This window comes from Microplitis demolitor, chromosome 1 (assembly GCF_026212275.2).
Source record: "Microplitis demolitor isolate Queensland-Clemson2020A chromosome 1, iyMicDemo2.1a, whole genome shotgun sequence".
Classification (NCBI taxonomy): Eukaryota; Metazoa; Arthropoda; class Insecta; order Hymenoptera; family Braconidae; genus Microplitis; species Microplitis demolitor.
The window spans coordinates 21,934,373-21,953,872 of record NC_068545.1 but is presented as its reverse complement, the minus strand read 5'-3'; the positions used below and the strand labels follow the sequence as shown (position 1 = coordinate 21,953,872).

At 30.0% G+C, this 19,500-nt stretch overlaps 1 protein-coding gene across 2 annotated transcripts; it reads right to left on the bottom strand.

Moving 5' to 3' along the window:
• Positions 1–1,952: 1,952 nt before the first annotated feature.
• LOC103576412 (protein twist) lies at positions 1,953–5,522 on the bottom strand. Of its 2 annotated transcripts, none has more exons than XM_008556609.2 (2): positions 4,189–5,522; positions 1,953–3,169 (listed from the first exon to the last, which is right to left on the bottom strand). In XM_008556609.2, the coding sequence occupies exons 1-2, from the start codon at positions 5,288–5,290 to the stop codon at positions 3,033–3,035; spliced, it is 1,239 nt and encodes a 412-aa protein (XP_008554831.1). In that variant the 5' UTR covers positions 5,291–5,522; the 3' UTR covers positions 1,953–3,032. The 2 variants fall into 2 exon arrangements, with proteins under 2 accessions (XP_008554831.1, XP_008554832.1); XM_008556610.1 differs by having other exon boundaries at positions 3,083–3,169; positions 4,175–5,522.
• Positions 5,523–19,500: the final 13,978 nt, after the last annotated feature.

The following is a 19,500-nucleotide window of genomic DNA, read 5'->3' as shown; positions in this document are numbered from 1 at the left end:
AGTAAATAAGGAGGTTTTTTCTCAGCGGAGGGATTTCAGAACGACGCAGATTTTATTTCAATTCGCATTCGCGCCGGTCTGGATTTTTAACACTTGAATTCATATATTCTTGAATATATATTTTATTTAAATAACTTTTTAATCAGAAATATAATTATTTGAATAAAAAATTAATTAGTTTTTATTACGATTTTATTCTGCGGAATTTTATTACAATTAATATTTTCTAAAACTCCTTTTCTGAGTGAAATTTATTTACTTTGAGAATATTTTTGAGCTTTTCGGGTTTTGGAATTGAAATCTTGTTCATACTACTACTTTTGAACACTCCAAGCTCACAAATATTTGGTAAGAAGTTAATATTTTCAAACTCGCGAATTGAAATTCGTATACAGAAAAAAAGTATTTTTTGGCGTAAAAAGTTTTTACTTGCCCTAAGAAATTCTTTAGGATAAGAAAAAAATTTCGAAGGCCCAGAAAATTTTTCTAATCCTAAGGAAATTTTTATTTTCATTTCATAATACAAAATTTTTTTTGTGCCAAGAAATCTTTTTTCTCTGTGTAAAAAATAATCACTCTGCATCACTTCTGCGGATTTACTCCGCAATGACTACACAAATTTTTTACAATAAAAAAATAAAAAATAATTAAATTTATTAAAAGATTATTTATTAAAATTTATTATTTCTATTAGTTACAAAAATACTGGGCATTACATTATAAATATAGTGGAGTATCGACTGCTGACATAGCATACGAATTAAGGAATGACATTTTTATTTTACACTTAATTATAATAATTAAAAAAAATATATATATACTATGCAAAATATTTACAGATTAATATTAATAGTACGTATAAAATGTTTATTTACAATTAATTAATATATATATATATATATATAAATATATATTAATAGACATATCATAGTGATTGAATCATTTGCAGTAATAGTAAGTATATAAATATATTAATTAATAAATTATTGCATCAACCGGCTGCATAATAATTTTACTATTGTAAAATTATGTAATTTAAAATAGCGACGGTTTATCATCATGATAATAAATATATATACATTATTCTTTATTACACTATAGATAACTATAAGTGCAGCTTATGTTTAAAATAATTTTTAATAATAGTTATAATAAATTTAAAAATAATTTACATCAATTAGAGTCAAGACTAAATTAATTACTTATATACATTACATTTTAAATTGAAATGATCGTTGGATTTTTTATTTATCTATAATATTGAATCTTTGGTGATTGATAACTGCATGATCGCAGCAGTGTTAGTGCGCGCGATATTTTTTTTTACTATAGATTTATAATTAATTATTTAACTATATATTTATCAGAGTGAATTAAACGTCATATTGTTTGTTTTCAATTTTATTTTTATAAATTATTTACCTAAATTACGTCAACTAAATCTTAAGTGGAGAAAAATTTAAATGATTAAAAAGTGTTAGATAATAAATGAAATGAAATGAAATAAAAATAAATGTAGGAAATAAAAATTAAATCTGGTAGCTTTAGTTGTCATACCAGTTTATAAAATGTGGCGTTAAAAAAAAAAATCTGTATTTATTAAGTTTGTTTTTATAGCATAGCTTCACTCCCCAAAAACGTCACTGGTAGTCTGCAGGAGACTTTCTGTCTCACTAGAGTTGTCTTTTTTAATTGAATTCAACGAGATTTATGGTCAGCAAACTCACTATCTGCTGACAAAAAACTTATGTATTCTTTTTTTTTTTTTTTTTTTTTTAATTTTTTTCCAACTAAGTATATAAAATTTACTGGGTAATTATTAATCATTAATTTACATATTAATGAGCTAATTTTAAAACGTCTTATTTTAGTTTAATTTTTAAAAAATATTAATCATAATTATATTTTAAAAAATTTCTAAAATAATTGATAGAGTGTTCATGTGATTTAAATAAAAAAAAAAAAAATAAATAAATTATGACGTTTGGTGAATAAAAGTAATAAATGTTTGTAATTATAATAAAAACAACGTAAATCGTAGATCTGTTAATACTCATACCGCAAAACTGTAAACCGCGTTTAGTTGTGAGTTTTGGTTTGGCCGTGGTTTTAAAATAACCACGAAAGCTATCCAAAATATTCACACGATACGGGGTCGGTCTCGTGGGCCCCCCGAGAGAGAAATTGACGCGACTGCTGTATGAATATAAAGAAAGAAGTTAAGAGTTGACTTTGCTGCTGCTACTCTGTGTTATATTATATATATGTTGTGTATTAGTGGCTTAGCCACCTAACCAAGCATACAAGCAAAATAAGATAAAGAAGATTTAGAACAAGAGCAAGAAGAAGTTAAAGAACAAGAACGAGAAGAAGTTAATACATATATATAAACTATACGCATGTCTAGCCGGCTGCATACTCAGCAAGGCTCCACCATCCATCCATCTATCCATCTATCCATCCATCCATCCATCCAGTACAGAGTCATCTTAAGAAAAAATAATATTTTTCCGGGCCACTAGCGGCCAACGACGACAGCTACCACATATATCTCCCCTCATAATTATTTTTTTCTTTCATTTTTTTTCCTCTGTTTATATTAAAACTTTTTAAAACAAAAGTTGTCGGGGAATATCCCCAATGCAATATACACTATACACTAATTTGCCTTTTCCCACGAAAATTTTTAAGACCCTAATCTAAACATAATAAATTTTAAAATCAAATAAAACCAATCTTCAGATTTTAAGGTTAGTCTAAAGTTGTATATGATATTATAAGAAAGGTACTTTGGAAAATCCAATAGTAATAATCCGCCATTGTTGCCAATGGCATTATACCCAGTAACCTTTCTGTTGAACAATGAAAATTTCCGTCCATTGTCCATTTATACGCAAATAAATCTTCTTTTGGCATTTCACAGTATTTTCGGTCCAGCGAAAATAGGAAATAAGCCGATATACGCAATAGAAAAACAAAAAATAATAAAGAATGTACTTAAAATAACTATTTTTAGCACAATTTTTTAAAAATTAATTTGGATGCCAATCACTTTCCATTCGCCAAAATCTGAATGCATCTGATAATTTCTGGTGTGCCATATATGTGCACGGGGTAGACGCTGCTATTTCTCGAGCCTCCAAAATTGGATTTCTCGGACTCACGTGACCTAAAGAAATAAGTAAATGTATTATTAATAATATGTTTATTTATTTATTTATAATAAGACCCAACAGCCAGATGGCCAATAACAGGGCCACAGTAAAATACATAAGTATAGCAATATAATAATATATAATTTATAACCTTTTATTTATATGTTTTAATATATATTTCAATATCCAGAGATTTTCATAAATCAAGCGACAGTAACTCATCAAAACTCGGGAATCTTTTTGTCTCGTAATTTTACTACCGCTGCGTTGATATTAAAACTAGTATAAAAAAATGGCGCTTTTAAAATATCATATATATGTCTATTATCAGTCACATGAAGTTATGAAGACGTTTGTTGAGCATTGGCGCCTGTCTTGGTTGCATTTTACACGCGTCAACCGCCGTACTCATCTGACTCACTGAGCCATGATTTAATAACCCGGTAAAGTAAATTCTTTGTTATATCCAAGGTAAACATTTATCAATCAAGTCTTTTATGTTCTAGTTATTTATTCCTATTTTTTTTTGCGTGCTTGTTATTACACAGAAAAAAAAGTTGTCTTTTTCTGAGTCAAGAAAATATTTTTGAAGACAAACATTTTTGGGAACCCAGTAAAGATTTTTTTGAATAAGAGAACTTGTTTCAATCAGAGGAAATTTATACTTTATTCGATAACATTGAGGTTTTAAAAAAAAATTTCTTGGATCATGAATATTTACTTTCAGTAAATACTTTTTTTTCTGTGTACTATTATTCCAATTCTTATATGTTGTATATTATATTAGTACTATTATTATAAGTATCGGCTATTCGTCTATGGCAAGGGTTACCCTAATAACAAATTAAAGCGTTAAATTTTTTCCTAGATCTTCAATAAAATAGTAGTTACTAAGCTTGTTTATTCTATTGTATTGCTAAATTTATGTTTAAACTATTCCTCACAATGTATTTTATATTTTTATTGCCTTGGCATATGAACTTAATAAATAAATAATTAAAAAATATGTAAAAGCTTACATTTTGAATCTTACCATCATTGTCATCAGGACAATTGCCATTATCCGAATTATCTACGCCGTGCAATACGTGATATAAAAAATCAATGTATCTTGTTGCAAGTTTTAATGTTTGAATTTTGCTTAATTTATCACTTGGTAAAGTTGGAATTATTTTTCTTAAAGAAGTAAATGCCTCATTTAGACTCTGTGTCCTTTGTCTTTCACGCACATTTGCCATAACTCGTTGATTTTGAATTTCTTCATAGCTAGCACCACTTTTACGTCGAATTTTTCTTTTTGATCCTGATGAAGAGGCAATACTTTCATTTTCAGATTCATCATTGACACTTACTTTTCTTTTTCTTTTTAAACCACCCGCGTTTTTAACTTCACTAATACGATCAAAATTTTTCGAAGATGATGAAGCTTCTTCCATTACTATTTTACGTTTTGTTACATTTATAATATCTAATGGTACTTTTTTATTTCCTATCACTGGTTTATATTCGACAATATCATTCTGTGAATTATTAAAATCTTGAAGTTGAGGTGATCCTGAAGAAATTTCATCTCCAGCTCCACTGCTACCAGCACCGTCGGGTGAATTATACATTTGCAAAGGAGATGATGAGTTTGGTACATACATTTGATCATGTTCTGGACTGTGATCTGAAATAAATCCTGGTGAATCATGTCGATCGTAATCAAGCTGAGATTGTGATAAATCCTGTGATCTTTTTTCATCTTCATAAGAATCATAGTAATTATAAAAATTAGGCGTCGCAGATTGATATACTTGATGAAGGTGATGATGATGATGATGCTGTTGCTGCTGCTGTTGTAGTTGATGCTGATGATGAGGATTATGAAGATGATGATGGTGATGATGATGAGGATGATATTCTGGTTGCATTCGATGCTCCTGAGGACTACTCAAGTCTACCAAATGATTTGGCGGTGAAAATCGTTCGAATTGTACGGGTGAGTTGCTTGCAGAACTTCCCGCGCTGTGTGGAATCCCTGCGCTTTGTAGAACTCCTCCATTATGAGGAACACCAGAGGAATCTACGAGATAGTAAAGATTTGGAACAGGCTTTGGAGTTTGTAAAGCCACCAGTTGCTGTGCTTGCATCATTGGTACTAATTTAATATTTATCTAAATTGTAACACTTGAATTAAATTTGTTATAAAAACACTTGATCACCACTTGCTACTACACCTGCTGATACACTTAAGCTTTTACTTGTTCAAACTAGAAAACGTGTGGCTAAAGTTGTAAAAACAAGTGTAAGTACTTGACGTCGTAAAACACAAATGGACAATAAGCTCGCTAAGATCTTTGTGTCTCGTCTCGACTCGTGTCTTGATTCGTCTGGCGGTCTAGCAAACTGACGCCAGAATCTTCAGTTCAGGAGATGTCAGTTAGCTGAACAAGCCCGCCTCCATCTTCTCTCTCACTCATATTTTAGCCCCACCCCGAACATTTTCTTTTATCCCGACGATCCCAACTTGCTGTCAGTTGTCCCCACCCACACACGCCAGTTTGGAACCTCGGGGTCCAGAGCTAAGTCTGCAGCATCGAGACCAGCTAATGTAGAATAAGATCTGTGATGATGATGCCTTCGTCATGCCAATGGTATTGGAAGAAGGGAGTCTGAATATTTATATCATAGTTGAAGAATCCAATTAGTTGGACTTCAACATATTTATTATTATTTATTTATTTTTTTTTTTTTAATTTAATTTTTATAATTTTTAAATTATTTGTTTATTTATTTATATGTTGATATATTTTTTTTTTTCAGATATTTTTTGTGCCAGTTGATTTTAATAAATGACGAAGATTTTCTTTGATCACGGTAATAATAATGATGATTATTTATCTCCTGGATGATTAAAGATTAAATATTGGATTAAAGCCAAGACTAGCGTGGATTTCGTCTCATTTGCCCGTCATCATCATCACCGCATCATCGTATCATCTCATCCGTAGAGTAACTATAATATACTATAGAGATATTTATAAAATTTACCAGCCATGTCACTTTGATATCATAATAATGATTACTGTCATTTACTTTGATACTCAGCTAATTTTATATTTTCAGTGATAATAAAAAATTTATTTTTCACCTCATTGTGAATCGCGCTCCAGAAATTTTCATTAAAATTTATCTGGCATCCATTCGTCAATCAGGTCTGATTCCAAATTATCAGAAAATAAAAGACATAAATATATGCAGAAAAATTTTGAGTGGCCACCAGTAAAGTTATTATGTTCTTATTTAGGTACCTGGTGTAGCTCAAGGTTCCAGGTGAATAGTCAAAATGTTGAGTGTCAAAGAAAGCAGCTACATTATATTTACTTTTACTACTACTGGTGACAATCCGGGTTGGGTTTATTGCCCGGAAAACCCCAATGATCTTTTAGGCTTAAGTCTGGAGTCTGCAGGATCTGGGAACTCCCAGTAATTAAATAGATTTAAATATATTTACCTGGGTACATAAACTTTTATCTCACTGCTTAGTATTTCATCTAAAAAAAAAAAAAAATTGAGTTAAGAACTACTCATATATTAAATAATTTAAAGCTTAAAAAAATATAAATTTATAGACAAATACAATTTAATAGACTATATTAGTAGTTGATTGAAGTATATTCATATATCGAAGTTCTAATTAGCAAATGGTCTAACTCCATTTCAGAAAATCTTCCACTTATGCGAAAAATAGGAAGTTAAAAATTTTTTTTCATCTAAAAATCAATTCCATATCAAGGATATGTATAGTATTTTTGTCAAGGTTACTTAAATGATTTTTTCTCCGACTATTAGTATCTAAATATTGCACAGAAGCACCTAGAAAAAATAATCAGCTAGACGATTTGCTAATTCGAAAGTCGATATATTTAATATATGTAAAATCCATGTAATGCAACGAATACTATTTCAAAGCTACCAGGCTGAAATATAATAAATAAATAAAAAAAAAATAATTGTCACATAAATATAAGTTTATAATTATTTTTATAATCTAGTACTTGATGTTTATTGCAAAATAAAAAATATATATATAATAGTATGTTTTGTTTACCAAAGCATGATTTATGATTGAGGACTCAAAGACATTTTGCGCCAATGTTTCCTATACCTTTACGGTACCAGCATGTGTTGAACATACGGAGCAATGCAACCGTGGGACTGTACATACTTCATTTATATTACTTTACTGTATACATATTCAGCGTATATGATGTGAATAAGCAAGCTACAGGCTCTGACTATTAGACACTCATCTTAAATATTATTTAGCTTACGGCAGCGCTGCAACAACGTGTCTGCCACTTGCAAAGCTTCGCTACTTTCCAAACATATGTTTTTGCCATTATATACTACCTTCACACTAAAATTTTATTGCTCAAACTTTTATTAACGCTAACAATTTACATTTTTTCAGCTCTGCGAGGAAAAAAAGGATTTCTTGGTGCAAAAAAATTTAACTCGCGCCGAGTAAATTTTGAGTTGTCTTATAGGACAAGTAAAAATTCAAATTTCTTATAAAAAATTTTATGAATCAATACGAAATTTTCTTGGGCTAAGAAAAAAATTTTTGCAATGAGAAATAATTTCTTGCGCCGAAAAATTTTTTCTAGTCCTCAGAAATTTTTTTTTTCATTTTTTTTTGCACCAAAAAATCCTTTTTTTCTGTCCATGCAAAGTCATTTTTGAAAAACTCCAAAACTTCGTGACGGAGTAAATTTGGATATAAATAAATAAAGCCCATAATTACTCCCAATTTTTACAATAATTATAGCCCGCACGATAGCTAGAAGAGTTTCAAAATAAGTTTCCATCAACAGTACTTTTAAATCAATGACATTATGTTGCACACAGAAAAAATAAAGTTTTTTGGTGTAAGAAATTTTTACTTACTCCAAGAAAATTTTTGCATTGTGAAATGAAAACAAAAATTTTTTTTTGGCGCTATATTTTTTCTCGTCCACAGAAAATTTTCATTCAATTAATAATGCAAAAAATTTTTCGCGCCAAAAAATCCTTTATTTCTGAGTAGAGTTTAAAAATTATTATTTAAATAATAATAGTGTAAATATTTGTTATTATCATAAATACCTGACGTGGATTTGACATTGACTTGTTTGGAAGCGTTTTTCTAGTAGCTTCTCTCATATGTTTGTCATATGTATTCAACAAAGGATCACTTGACAGAGTACAGAGTCAACTTTTAAATCAAACTTTAATGTCAAATACCGAATATATTAAAAAAAAATTTATGATTATATTCAAATAATTGTTTTATGAGCAAAACAATAAAAAAAGTAATTAATAATTACTATTATATTAAAAAAAAAATGATATCCATTTCAATACTTGTGATAAGAGCAAAAGTCATAGTGTTTTAAGAGATGAACAAATATATGTGTATAGATATATTTTGGTTCGCACGACTTTGGCTCCAACACATGTGTACCATACCTGCGTCCTTCAGTAAATGGCCTACCGTGGAAAAATTTAGCAAACATGTGTTACAAACATGTGGCAAAATAGTATATCCAGGTCTACATTTAATGAGATTCCATCCATATTGTCACCAATTTAAAATATTTATTTATTATATTTCTGTGTTATAAAAAAATATATATATTAGGGTACTTCGTTTCCGGCAAAAGTATTTTTTTTTGTTACTTATCAAGCTAAAAATTGTTTTTTATGCTAAAACAAAAATTCCTGCCAAGTTTGAGCTCTTAGTTTCAATCCTAAGTCCCTTCCATTTGATTTCCAAAATTTCCCATTTAAAATACACGTAAATTAAATTACTTTTTTTTTAACTTTCTAATACTCAGCTGCGTTTTATAATATCGACGCGGTTTTGGTCGCAAACTGTAGGGCATTTGGTGTTCTTCAAAAGTGCCCATAGCAACTTAGCTGTAATTCCAGCTGGTTCACTGATGTCCGCTGAGGAAGTCATTTTTCGTATCAAATTGTCCTTTATTGGTTTGTAGAACGTAAACCAATGAATGCACACCAAAAATGTAAAGGAGAATTTTATAGGAAATTTTATTCCCTTCAAAAAAAGTCCTATGACTCAAGTCGCTAAAGTCCATAGTTTCCGAGTTATAAGAGTTTTAATAATTTAAAAAATAAAATAGCAATTGTCATTTTTTTTTTTTAATATTATATTTTTTTAATTATATAAAAATATAAAAATATATATAAATATAAAGGAATACATTTTACAATACTTGAAGTACTTTTCTACAAAAAATTTTCTGTGTACATAACAATTAAAAAAGGACAAAAGGATAATTTGGTAATTTGGAAAAAAAATCATGGCAGCGGGTGCTTTTGATGGCTCGTGCTCAAACCATAAATGAATACCTGGCCACCAGTTGAAAATCCCCAAGGCTCTTAGAGTAGGGATTATGGAAATTTTACTGGCTACTTGTAATCCTGAGACGAGGACAAATGCGGGCGTAGTATTTTCACAATTGTGGCATAGACCATCAATTTCTATCACTTTATAATTTTAGTATATTTTTAATCATATATTAGTTATAATTTTATACATAGTGTATATTTTAAAAAAAAATTTTTGTTTAAGAAAGTCAGGAGCTTAAACAAATTTTAGTGTAAATGGAAATTTTATTTTATAATTTTAACGACAACAATTTTGTATATAAAATTTATTATTGGAAAAAAATTAATTGGGTTAAAGTTGAAGAGCATAAATATTCAAAAATATGTTTATAAATAAAATATAGGTGAGAAAATTATTAGCAATAAAATAAGGGAATTCCCCGAGGGAAAATCCCAAAGAGTCGGTCGTATATCCCAATGTCATTTTATTTATTATTCTTATTTTACAAAGGTACAACTACCAGCACAATTCTCACCTCTCAAAAATATTTAAATTCAGTTGTTGCCACCTTTATTGTATTTTACTGGTGGCCTGTACCCAAACACTATAGAACCTAGGACATCACCAATTATTATTATTACTCCTTACAATATGTCAAATTTACGATTATGTAAACGTTTAAAATAAAAATAAAAATTAAAATTTTCCATGAAATCAATTAAACAGAAAAAAAAAAGATTTCTTGGCGCGAAAATTTTATTCGGATTATAAATTGATAACAAAGAATTTCTTGGCGCATGAATTCTATTTTTCGCCCCAGGAAAATTTTTATTTTCAAGTCATATATAATGCCAAAAAATTCTTAGGGTAAATAAAAACTTCTTGCGCCAAGAAATGTTTTTTTCTGTGAATTCACCAGAAAAAATAAGGGAATCAAATGAGGCCCGAATGAAAAAATTCTGATTCATGTGCTTTTATAGGTCTATATATTTTTACACTAAAAAATTTCGCGCTGTAGTATGAATGATTTCGTGTGAAAATTTTTAACACCACTGGTGTGAAAATTTCAAGAAGCGCGCTGTTCAACTTTTGACTGCGTGAATTAGAACGATCACACCATCAATGACGTAAATGTTACTTTGATACTCTCTAAACATGAATAAGTGAATATTCACTTATTCATCTTCACAGGATAGGAACACAATGAAAAACAAAATAATAAAAACAAGTTCTCATTTGGGCAAAATAAAGTAAAAAATGCTGTTATAGAAATTTCTATGCTAGATTTTAATTTTTAATTAATATAATATCAAAGAAAAATACTCATGTTAATGAATCGTTAATTTATTAACCGGGCCATAAAATATTTTATAAAAGTCATACAAATATCAATGGCAAAGATTAATGTCAAATTTTTGGTATATACTAAAATATTATGAAAAAAAGTGAAATGAAAAATCATCAAAATTACAAAATGAAATTGACTTGATCTTTATAATGATCCTGATAATTTATTTATTTCATTTAAATAATTAAATTAATTGTATTTCCATTTACAGTTGCAAATAATATATAAATATATATGTATATGAAGATACGATCAGGGTGGTCTAGATCTTCAATCTTTTTTTTTCCTTTTTTTATTTTTTTTTTTCAATAAGAAAAAGATAAAGTGAAATAAGAGAAGACATGAAGTGAAACAAACATAGTCGGGAAGCTTTTCAGTAGAGCTTTCACCGACGACTTCCTCTGTCATTCATGGATTTGTATATTGTTTCAATACTATATATGTGCTCACTTGTGCACATTATAAATCGACCACTTTCTCAGTATGTGAATAATTCATTTTAAACAGTAGGAAAGAAAAAAAAAATTACTGAATTTTATTCTAAGTATTGTAATTTCACTAAAAAATTTTTGAAGTGAATGTGGATTAAATCCGGAGTGATTGCAAAGCGGATGACTATTTATTGAACCCCTTCGAAGTGAAATTCACTCCAAAGGAAAATTTATTCAAATATTAAAACTCCAAATCAGTAAATTTGAATTTGAATATAACCCAAATTTCTCCAAAATCACTTCGCTAAAAAAACAAACTCCTTATTTACTCCTTATGCAGAGTAATTTTTTTAAACTCCGGAACTTTGAATGGCGGAATGAATTCTGATTGAAATAAAATCCGAATCTTCCGAGTCCGTGTAAAAACAGTTCGTTTAAAAAAGATTCCAAAAAAGTTCCGCATGTGAAACTTCTAAACATGAGACAGATTAGAACTTCGAATGGAACTTTTTTGGAACTTTAGTAATATTGATAGTAAAAAAAAGTTTTTATGAGCAAATTTAGATAAGAAAGAACTAAAAAAGACGTTCCAAACGCATTCCAAAATCACTACTTTTGAATTTTTGCAATGTCCTTTTTTGACTTTAAATTTGCTCATAAAAACGTTTTTTTTAACATTAAAATTACAAACGTTCCGCAAAAGTTCCATTCGAAGTTCTAATCTGTCTCATGTAGAAGTTCCACGTGCAGAACTTTCTTAGAATCTTTTTTGAAGGAATTTTTTTTACGCGGGAATTCGCTCCCGGTTTTCACAGTTTAAAGTAAAACTTTTTTTTTTCCTGTTTGAAAATATATAATTTAAAAGTACATAGATCACGTATAGATATTTGTAAATATTTGAAACAAATAAAATATCATAACAAATCTTGTTAATTTATTTCGTATCTCTGAAAAATAACATAAAAGTTAAGTTTTAAAGTAAATGTAAAGCAAAACAAAGCTAACATCCAAACACATGGTGGTGTAAAAACCGTGGAAAAATGTACGTGACAAACACCGAAGGATATACCTATGCCATAAACTGATGTTTGAAGTAAAAATAGTAAAATAACTGAGTGTTATTCCATCCATGCATACCTAGCTGGTTGTAGCTGTAGTTGTCAGTGTTGTTGTTGCGTTTATTGCTCAACATGTGGACATACCTATTGACAAGACAAAGTTTATCAAACGACACGTGTTGGCCACCGGTTTCGTCAATGGTTCCTCAGCAAACACATTTTCTGTCATGCAGTTAAACCTACCGTACCATTTATTACCTGAAGTACTTATAGTTATTCTATGTCAGCCAACACGTGATTTTTATTACACCCTCTAACATCCCAGGCTTGTTGGATTGGATGAGAAAAACTGAATTTCAACGGCTGGACCTTAAAGAGAATCGCAAAAAAAAATTAAGTAGAAAAAAAATTATATATTGGGGACCGGAAGACTCCAAGTGTGTCTGTCAAGAAAAAAACAATTGATTTGAACTTGGGAAACTTGGACCAGCATTACAGAGATAATAAAACATGGAACACATGTGTTTTTATATACCTACTCGAAAATTTCTTAGAATTGACCTGATGTACGCAAGGTTATTGTTGGTTGGTATTTCATCTTATATATTTTAGCTCATCACACCCGCCAACTTCCATTTATCTTACAGTAATAACAAAATAAATATATCAAATACTGTGGGTTACAAGATAAAAAAGTATGTGACGTACGATTTTAAAAAAATTATGCTAAGTTAAACATAAAAAAAGGGAAATAAGAAAAAAAATTAAGAAGCAAAAGAGATGCTGCAGAATAAAAACAAGAGCTGGTGGCCCCCGCTGAGAAAAGGCACGATGGGGCCTCAACGGCGATCCGTGAGGCCCTTTTTTCTATCTCTTCTTCTCGACATTTGTTACGTACGTCACTCAGTACACCCTAGCATGTATGTAGCAGCGGAGAACGTCATCAGGAATATGGAGCCTTGTCCAACAGCTTTGCGTGGATGTCCCTCTGAGGGTCGGAACAGTCGAGCTTCAAGGATCTATTCCCCATAACATCACAATCGGCATTCCTATACATTGGTCTCACACTCTATGGCTCAAAATACTCCTTATGTAGTTGCAACATGGGAGTTAAGGACAAATATAAATTTATTACTTGTTATTTGCAAAAAAAAAGTATTTTGATGACTTTTTTTTTAATTTTATTTATTTATTTTGAAGGAATTCTCAGATAATATCCCTCACTTTTTTTAAAATATTCGATGATCTTGAACTGTCATAAGTGTATTCGAATTTTATTAATTGTTAAAAAAAAAATTAAAACATTAATTGAAACAAAGGACAATGGAGAGACAATTGCGCTGAAATATCGATTTTAAAAAAAAATTGCTTAAAGTTGTTATCAATTGGGAGCTAAGCGAAATTTGGTAAATAAATTTTAGCACCCGAAATTTGACACTTCGAATTTTAATATTGACATGAAGAATTTGACGACATTCTTAGACAATAGTCTCCTCTTGCATTATAAGAAAAAATTCGATAATCTTGAACTGTCATAACTATCAAAATTTTATGAAAGTATTAATTGGAAAAAAAGACAACGGAGTTGCAATGCCGCTGAGAAATCGGTTTAAAAAAAAATACTTACAGTTGTTATCAATTCGGAGTCAAACGAAATTTGTTAAATAAACTTTAGCCTATAAGTTTAAAAATTCGAATTAGAAAACTGTCATGATTTTACTGAAATTTATTTAACGAATTTCGTTTGACTCCTAATTGATGACAATTTCAACTAATTTTTTTAAAAATACATTGTTCAGTGGAATTGCAACTCCGTTGTCCATTTTTCCACACTGTAAAAAATCAAGAGTGAATTTGGAGTGATTCCGGATTTTATTTAAATCCGCATTTACCCCGATCCGGAGTTTCCATATTAAAATAAACTCTCCTTCATTGTGAATTTCATTCATAGAAAATTAATTAAAAACAAAGTAATCTGGTTTACATTCACTCCGGATTTAATCCGCGTTCACTTCGCAAATTTTTTACAGTGAATTAATGCTCCAATTTTTTTTAAATTAATTAATAAAATTTCAATACAATTATCACAGCTGAGAGTCATTGAAAATTTTAAAAAAGTGGGAGGGAGGAGGGGGGAGGGATGTTGTCTATGAATGCTTTTAATAAATGATATTATATTTCTTGATGTTTAAAGGTAACCGCCATTTAAAAAAATTTTAAAATGAAGACCAGTCCAACAAACAAGTGTCTGTCGACGAATCAGAGAAACACCTGTTGCTATTGGTAGATTTAAAATCAACGACGCACAGGTAAAAGACAGGTATGGCTGCTGGTAACCGGCAAACATAAAATACTGCATCCTCCGTCTTTATGGACCACTACACGTGCTGTCTATAGTTATGATTGGTATAGACACATATATAGACATACACAACTCAGTAAAGAAGTCTCACTTGAGTCTAATCAGTTAAGGGCGTTTTTTTCAGTCATTATTCTTGCGTAGATTCAAGAAGACCCGAGACTTAAATAAGAAAAAGGCGGTACGAAAAACTCGGTCTATATAACTTTGACCTTAGTCTTTTTACATTGCCCGACTTTGTAGCGTACTTCCGGCTCGATTCTATCCGTATCTTGTACACGTACTTATATCCCAGTAATTTTTACATTTTTTTTGTCTTCTTTAACGTTACGTTGATTTAAAGCGTTACAAATCCCATATATTATATTAATTATCCGACACTTCTCACACCGCATCTTCAATGATCTCAGCTTATTTTAATTATTTATTATTACGCTAATACACTGAAAAAATATCGGTGTAAAAAAAAATTCCACGTATAGGAATTAGAAAAAAAAAAAATATAAAAATTTAATGAACATTATCTGGAGGAAATTTCAATTTTGATATATAGGGAAAAAGGGAAGGGGTAAGAGGGGGTAGGGTAGACAAAATGGGGTACCCCCAAAATTTTGTGAAAAAAAATTTTATATTTTAAATGATTTTTAACCCTGCCAAAATCACTTTTGTGAATATAATTGAGCGTTATTTTGAATTTTATTTGCCAAAATTTTATTGGTAAATTACTTGCCAAAAATTTCAACTTAATCAAATTCATTTGAAATCCAGAAATTTTTGTTTTTTATTTTTTTTAGGGGGTACCCCATTTTGCCCGAAAAAATGAAAAAATTTTTTTTTAATGGTAACTGAAAATTTTTCCTAATTACTTAAAATATCATTAAAAAAAAAAGATTTAGTGTATTTGAGTCCTCGAAATTTTGGTATTTCCTTAAGTACCCGATTTGCCCCTCCCTAACCTACTTACTTAAATAATTATTTATGTTATACGTAATTTATTTAAAAATTACACAATTTTGCATCCACTATTTCAATCACCAATAATTTTATTAATTAATAAAAAAGACTGTGTTAATTCTAGTGATCGAGTAAAGAAAAATATTCATAAAGTAAAATATTTTCAACATTAAAAAATATTTTAACCCCGGTTTCGGTGTTAAAATTTAACACCGACATCCACTTGGACTTACCCCGGTTTTTTTTTACAGTATAATTAAGATCATTAAATTGAGTAATTTAAATAAAATATGATCGGTGTAAAGACGTGGAAATGGTTAATGGTGTTGTGTATTGATGGTGAAACGTTAGTTAAAAGGATAACCATTAAAGTATGTTTTAAAAAAACTAATAAAAAATTTTTAAAAAATAATATATAAGGATAGGTATATACAGAAGTGTGTTCTCTTCCGTTCTTCATAAATCTCTCTTTACGTAGTATGTACTAACCGTTATAATATAAGACGCGACTCATGTTAATGTATTGAGCAGTATAGCAACGTCAAAAATAGATTTTTTTCCATCTCTCGTATACAAATACATGGATATAAAATATACATATTTATAGTATATGTATGCACAGCCATCAGAATGCAGAGTGGTCATCATTTTTTATCAGCTATTGAAATATAAATCGAGAGTAGCAAGCTGTTAAATTTTTTTTTTTTTAATTTTTAACATTCATATTCTTCTTGTATTGAAAGACGCACTTTAAATCTAGTGTACATCACATTATCTTGGTCGTAAAAGATGTGTGAGATAAAATTTGTAAAATGTTACACCAAAGATATGTCATAAGGATTTTAACGATTATTGTAGAGAGCAGTATAAGCAGAAGAGACGAACACGCCGCTGATAATAGTTAGTGCTTTGGGTGAATAGAAGCTCCGGGCTTTTAAAATAAGGCACGTTCTGGCACATCCTAAAACGTTGCGTTAATGGAATTATGAACTCCACCTTCTTGATGCTCACGTTCTGTACTCTTATTTTTAATTTAACGTCTAGCAATCACGAGTCTAGAGAGATCACACCAATAAACATTTAATACTCGAGCATACATTGGACAGCTGGCCTATGATTGATGACGAGTAGGCGTTGTCAACAGAATATACTTTTTATTTAAAAAAAAAAAAAAAAAAAAATAAGAAACTAAACCTCGGTCCATCTTTTTATGAGAAATCTTTTTAGGGGGTCATGCTACTCGAATGTGAAGAGAAAAATTAATATTACCGAAGTAAGGCTGGACAGAAAGAAACGGAAATTGACTACCAACAGGCGCCTATATATTTTTTTAATTAACCAGAGAAGGAAGTACGAATCATTTCATTTGCGACAACTTCCTCTGTTATTTTTATATTTTTCAACTATATAAAAGAAAGGATATTGCAGAAAGGAGTAGAACAATTTAAAAAAAATAAAATTTAAAAATTCCTGATACAAGTATTTTTATAAATTATGACCAAAAGTATATGAAGCAGCCTCAGTTCTAGACCATTACCTTGCTTATTATTATTTCCTTTGTTCATCAAAAAATAAGTGTAAGTTTTTAACATCTTATTTGAATCTTAAAATTAAGTGTTTATTGCCAGAATTAAATAAAAAAAATTTTAATAAAAAAAAAACGTATCGTCCCCTGGAGATACGGTCCAAGTATCTCTCGGTGGTCTCCCAAACCGTTAAAATTGTCGATGACATTTCCTTTCCGGCGTCCCTGATTCGTAGAACCATCTTCTGGTTTTGTTTCTCTTTCTCAATTCAAATGTATTTGTCTATATATATACGAGCTTTTTAAAACAATTTATAATAAATGTATTTACGTTTACACACATAAAATAAAAACGAAGACGGTGATGAACGTCGACGTTTGGTAAACCCGAGAAATGAATGATTATTATGACTGAGATGTCTTTAAGGGTGTGCAGTGTGTGTTGCAACAAGTATACGATCTATTGCCGAGTGTTGTCAAGTTCTGCAGCTGCTGAGTAGTACAAGTACGAGGTAGAATCCGGTTCACATAACATGCTTTAGACCTTACAAGTCTCTTCAGTTTATTTTATACACATATATATATTATAGATGTAGTTTAAGTTTGAATTGTGACTCGAATCTTCTTCCGACACACATTAATACACACAGAAATCTTCACGCCTTCAAAGTATAACTACATACTACATTACACTATCTGTTTTTTGTCCTCATCTTACGGACCATCTACAAATCCCACTTCCCACAATCTTATTCATAATACTCATGATATGTTTATACCCATGATAATTAATGTACGCCCCAGTTAAATACGTAATCCACTGGCTCAGCAATTATAATTTTAAAATTAGGTATAGGCTACTTTCTGTACATAAGATTAACATATATAGAAAAAAAAATACTTAAAAATTAACAAAGATAACATTAGCAAACGTAGTGTTGTAAGAAAAACACTGGCTTCATTCATTCATTACTATACTCAACTGACCCACATTCGCGGAATTGATCCTCCCTGTAAGTTGTCTGCTATACTACTATTATATATACCATGTATTTGGTATTATTTTTTATACCCGAAACTCCTGGGGCTCTCAAGTTGCCGAAAGATCGCAGACTCTACTGGATCCAGGTTTGAAGTTGCCGACAAAAAGATCGCCAGGCGTCAAGTGTCCGGATTGGTTTGTGGTATTTGTCAAGCTTTTAACGCTTATTTAATATTATCTGCAATCGATTCTTATTAATAATAATTATTTTTTTAAAAATTACTGAACATTTATAAAATAAAAAAGTAAACAAAAAAAAACTCACCAAGACATAAATTTTTTTTTCCCACTGCAGTTTTGTTTTATTATTTTTTAAAAAAAATATAAAAAGTCCCCTTGAAGACTATGACGATTTTTAATTCTCATGGGAACATCAGACGGAATTTTTTTGCAGTTATAATATCTTGAGACAAAAATAGTCACAGAGAGAATTTAGATAGAGAGGGAGAAAGAGTTAGGAGGTACATAAGAGTATGGCAGTAAAGAAGAGAAAGGAAGTTTAAGAAGTTAAAGAAGAAATAGCGTGACGACGTGACGGAACGACAAACCACTATACCCCGTCATGCGTTCTGCTGATGCTGACTTTTCTCATCTTGTATTCTTCTACATACTCTTCTTCATTCTCTGCCGACGACATACAAGCAATACAAGTAGGATTACTGTTGATGCTACTGATTTTGTGTTTCTTTTTTTTTGTTCATATCTTTACGTATACACATCGCGATGTGATACTGACAGGCTTCTTGACAGCCATGCACCAATGTATGCAAACGTATGTGGATATTTTATACTTTGTACTGAACTAAACCGCTAGGTACATCTTTACGCAGAGTAACGAATGACAAGGAACTTCCACAAGTATTTAAATATATTTTACAGTATAAATATATTTTGCAGTGTAAAAACTGATATGTTTGGTGATAATTAATGATCATAGTGATTTTTATATTTCCTTTTTTTTCTCTCTCCATCGCAAATGGATTATCAACTGTTATCAAGGGGGAAAGTGTCTGAGATACGAAAGAAAGAGCATATTTTTTCGATTTTTTTTTCAGAGTACTTTCTTAATTAAAATTCTTAAAATTTGTGACATTATTAATTATTATTCCTAGAATGTTCTGTTAAATTTTCATAAAAAAATATTTAAAAACAAGCCAGTGGTAGTGGGGAGAGACGAATCTCCTCAAAAAAAAGTCTCCATGCCATAAGCAGAATAACTCATGACTGCTTCATTTGAAAGCAAAAAACCAAA

Coding starts and splice junctions, on each gene's coding strand:
- LOC103576412 (XM_008556609.2), bottom strand. CDS start 5,290: ATGATGCAAGCACAGCAACTGGTGGCTTTACAAACTCCAAAGCCTGTT. Junction 3,170..4,188: donor TTGTCCTGATGACAATGATG/GTAAGATTCAAA, acceptor TTATTTCTTTAG/GTCACGTGAGTCCGAGAAAT.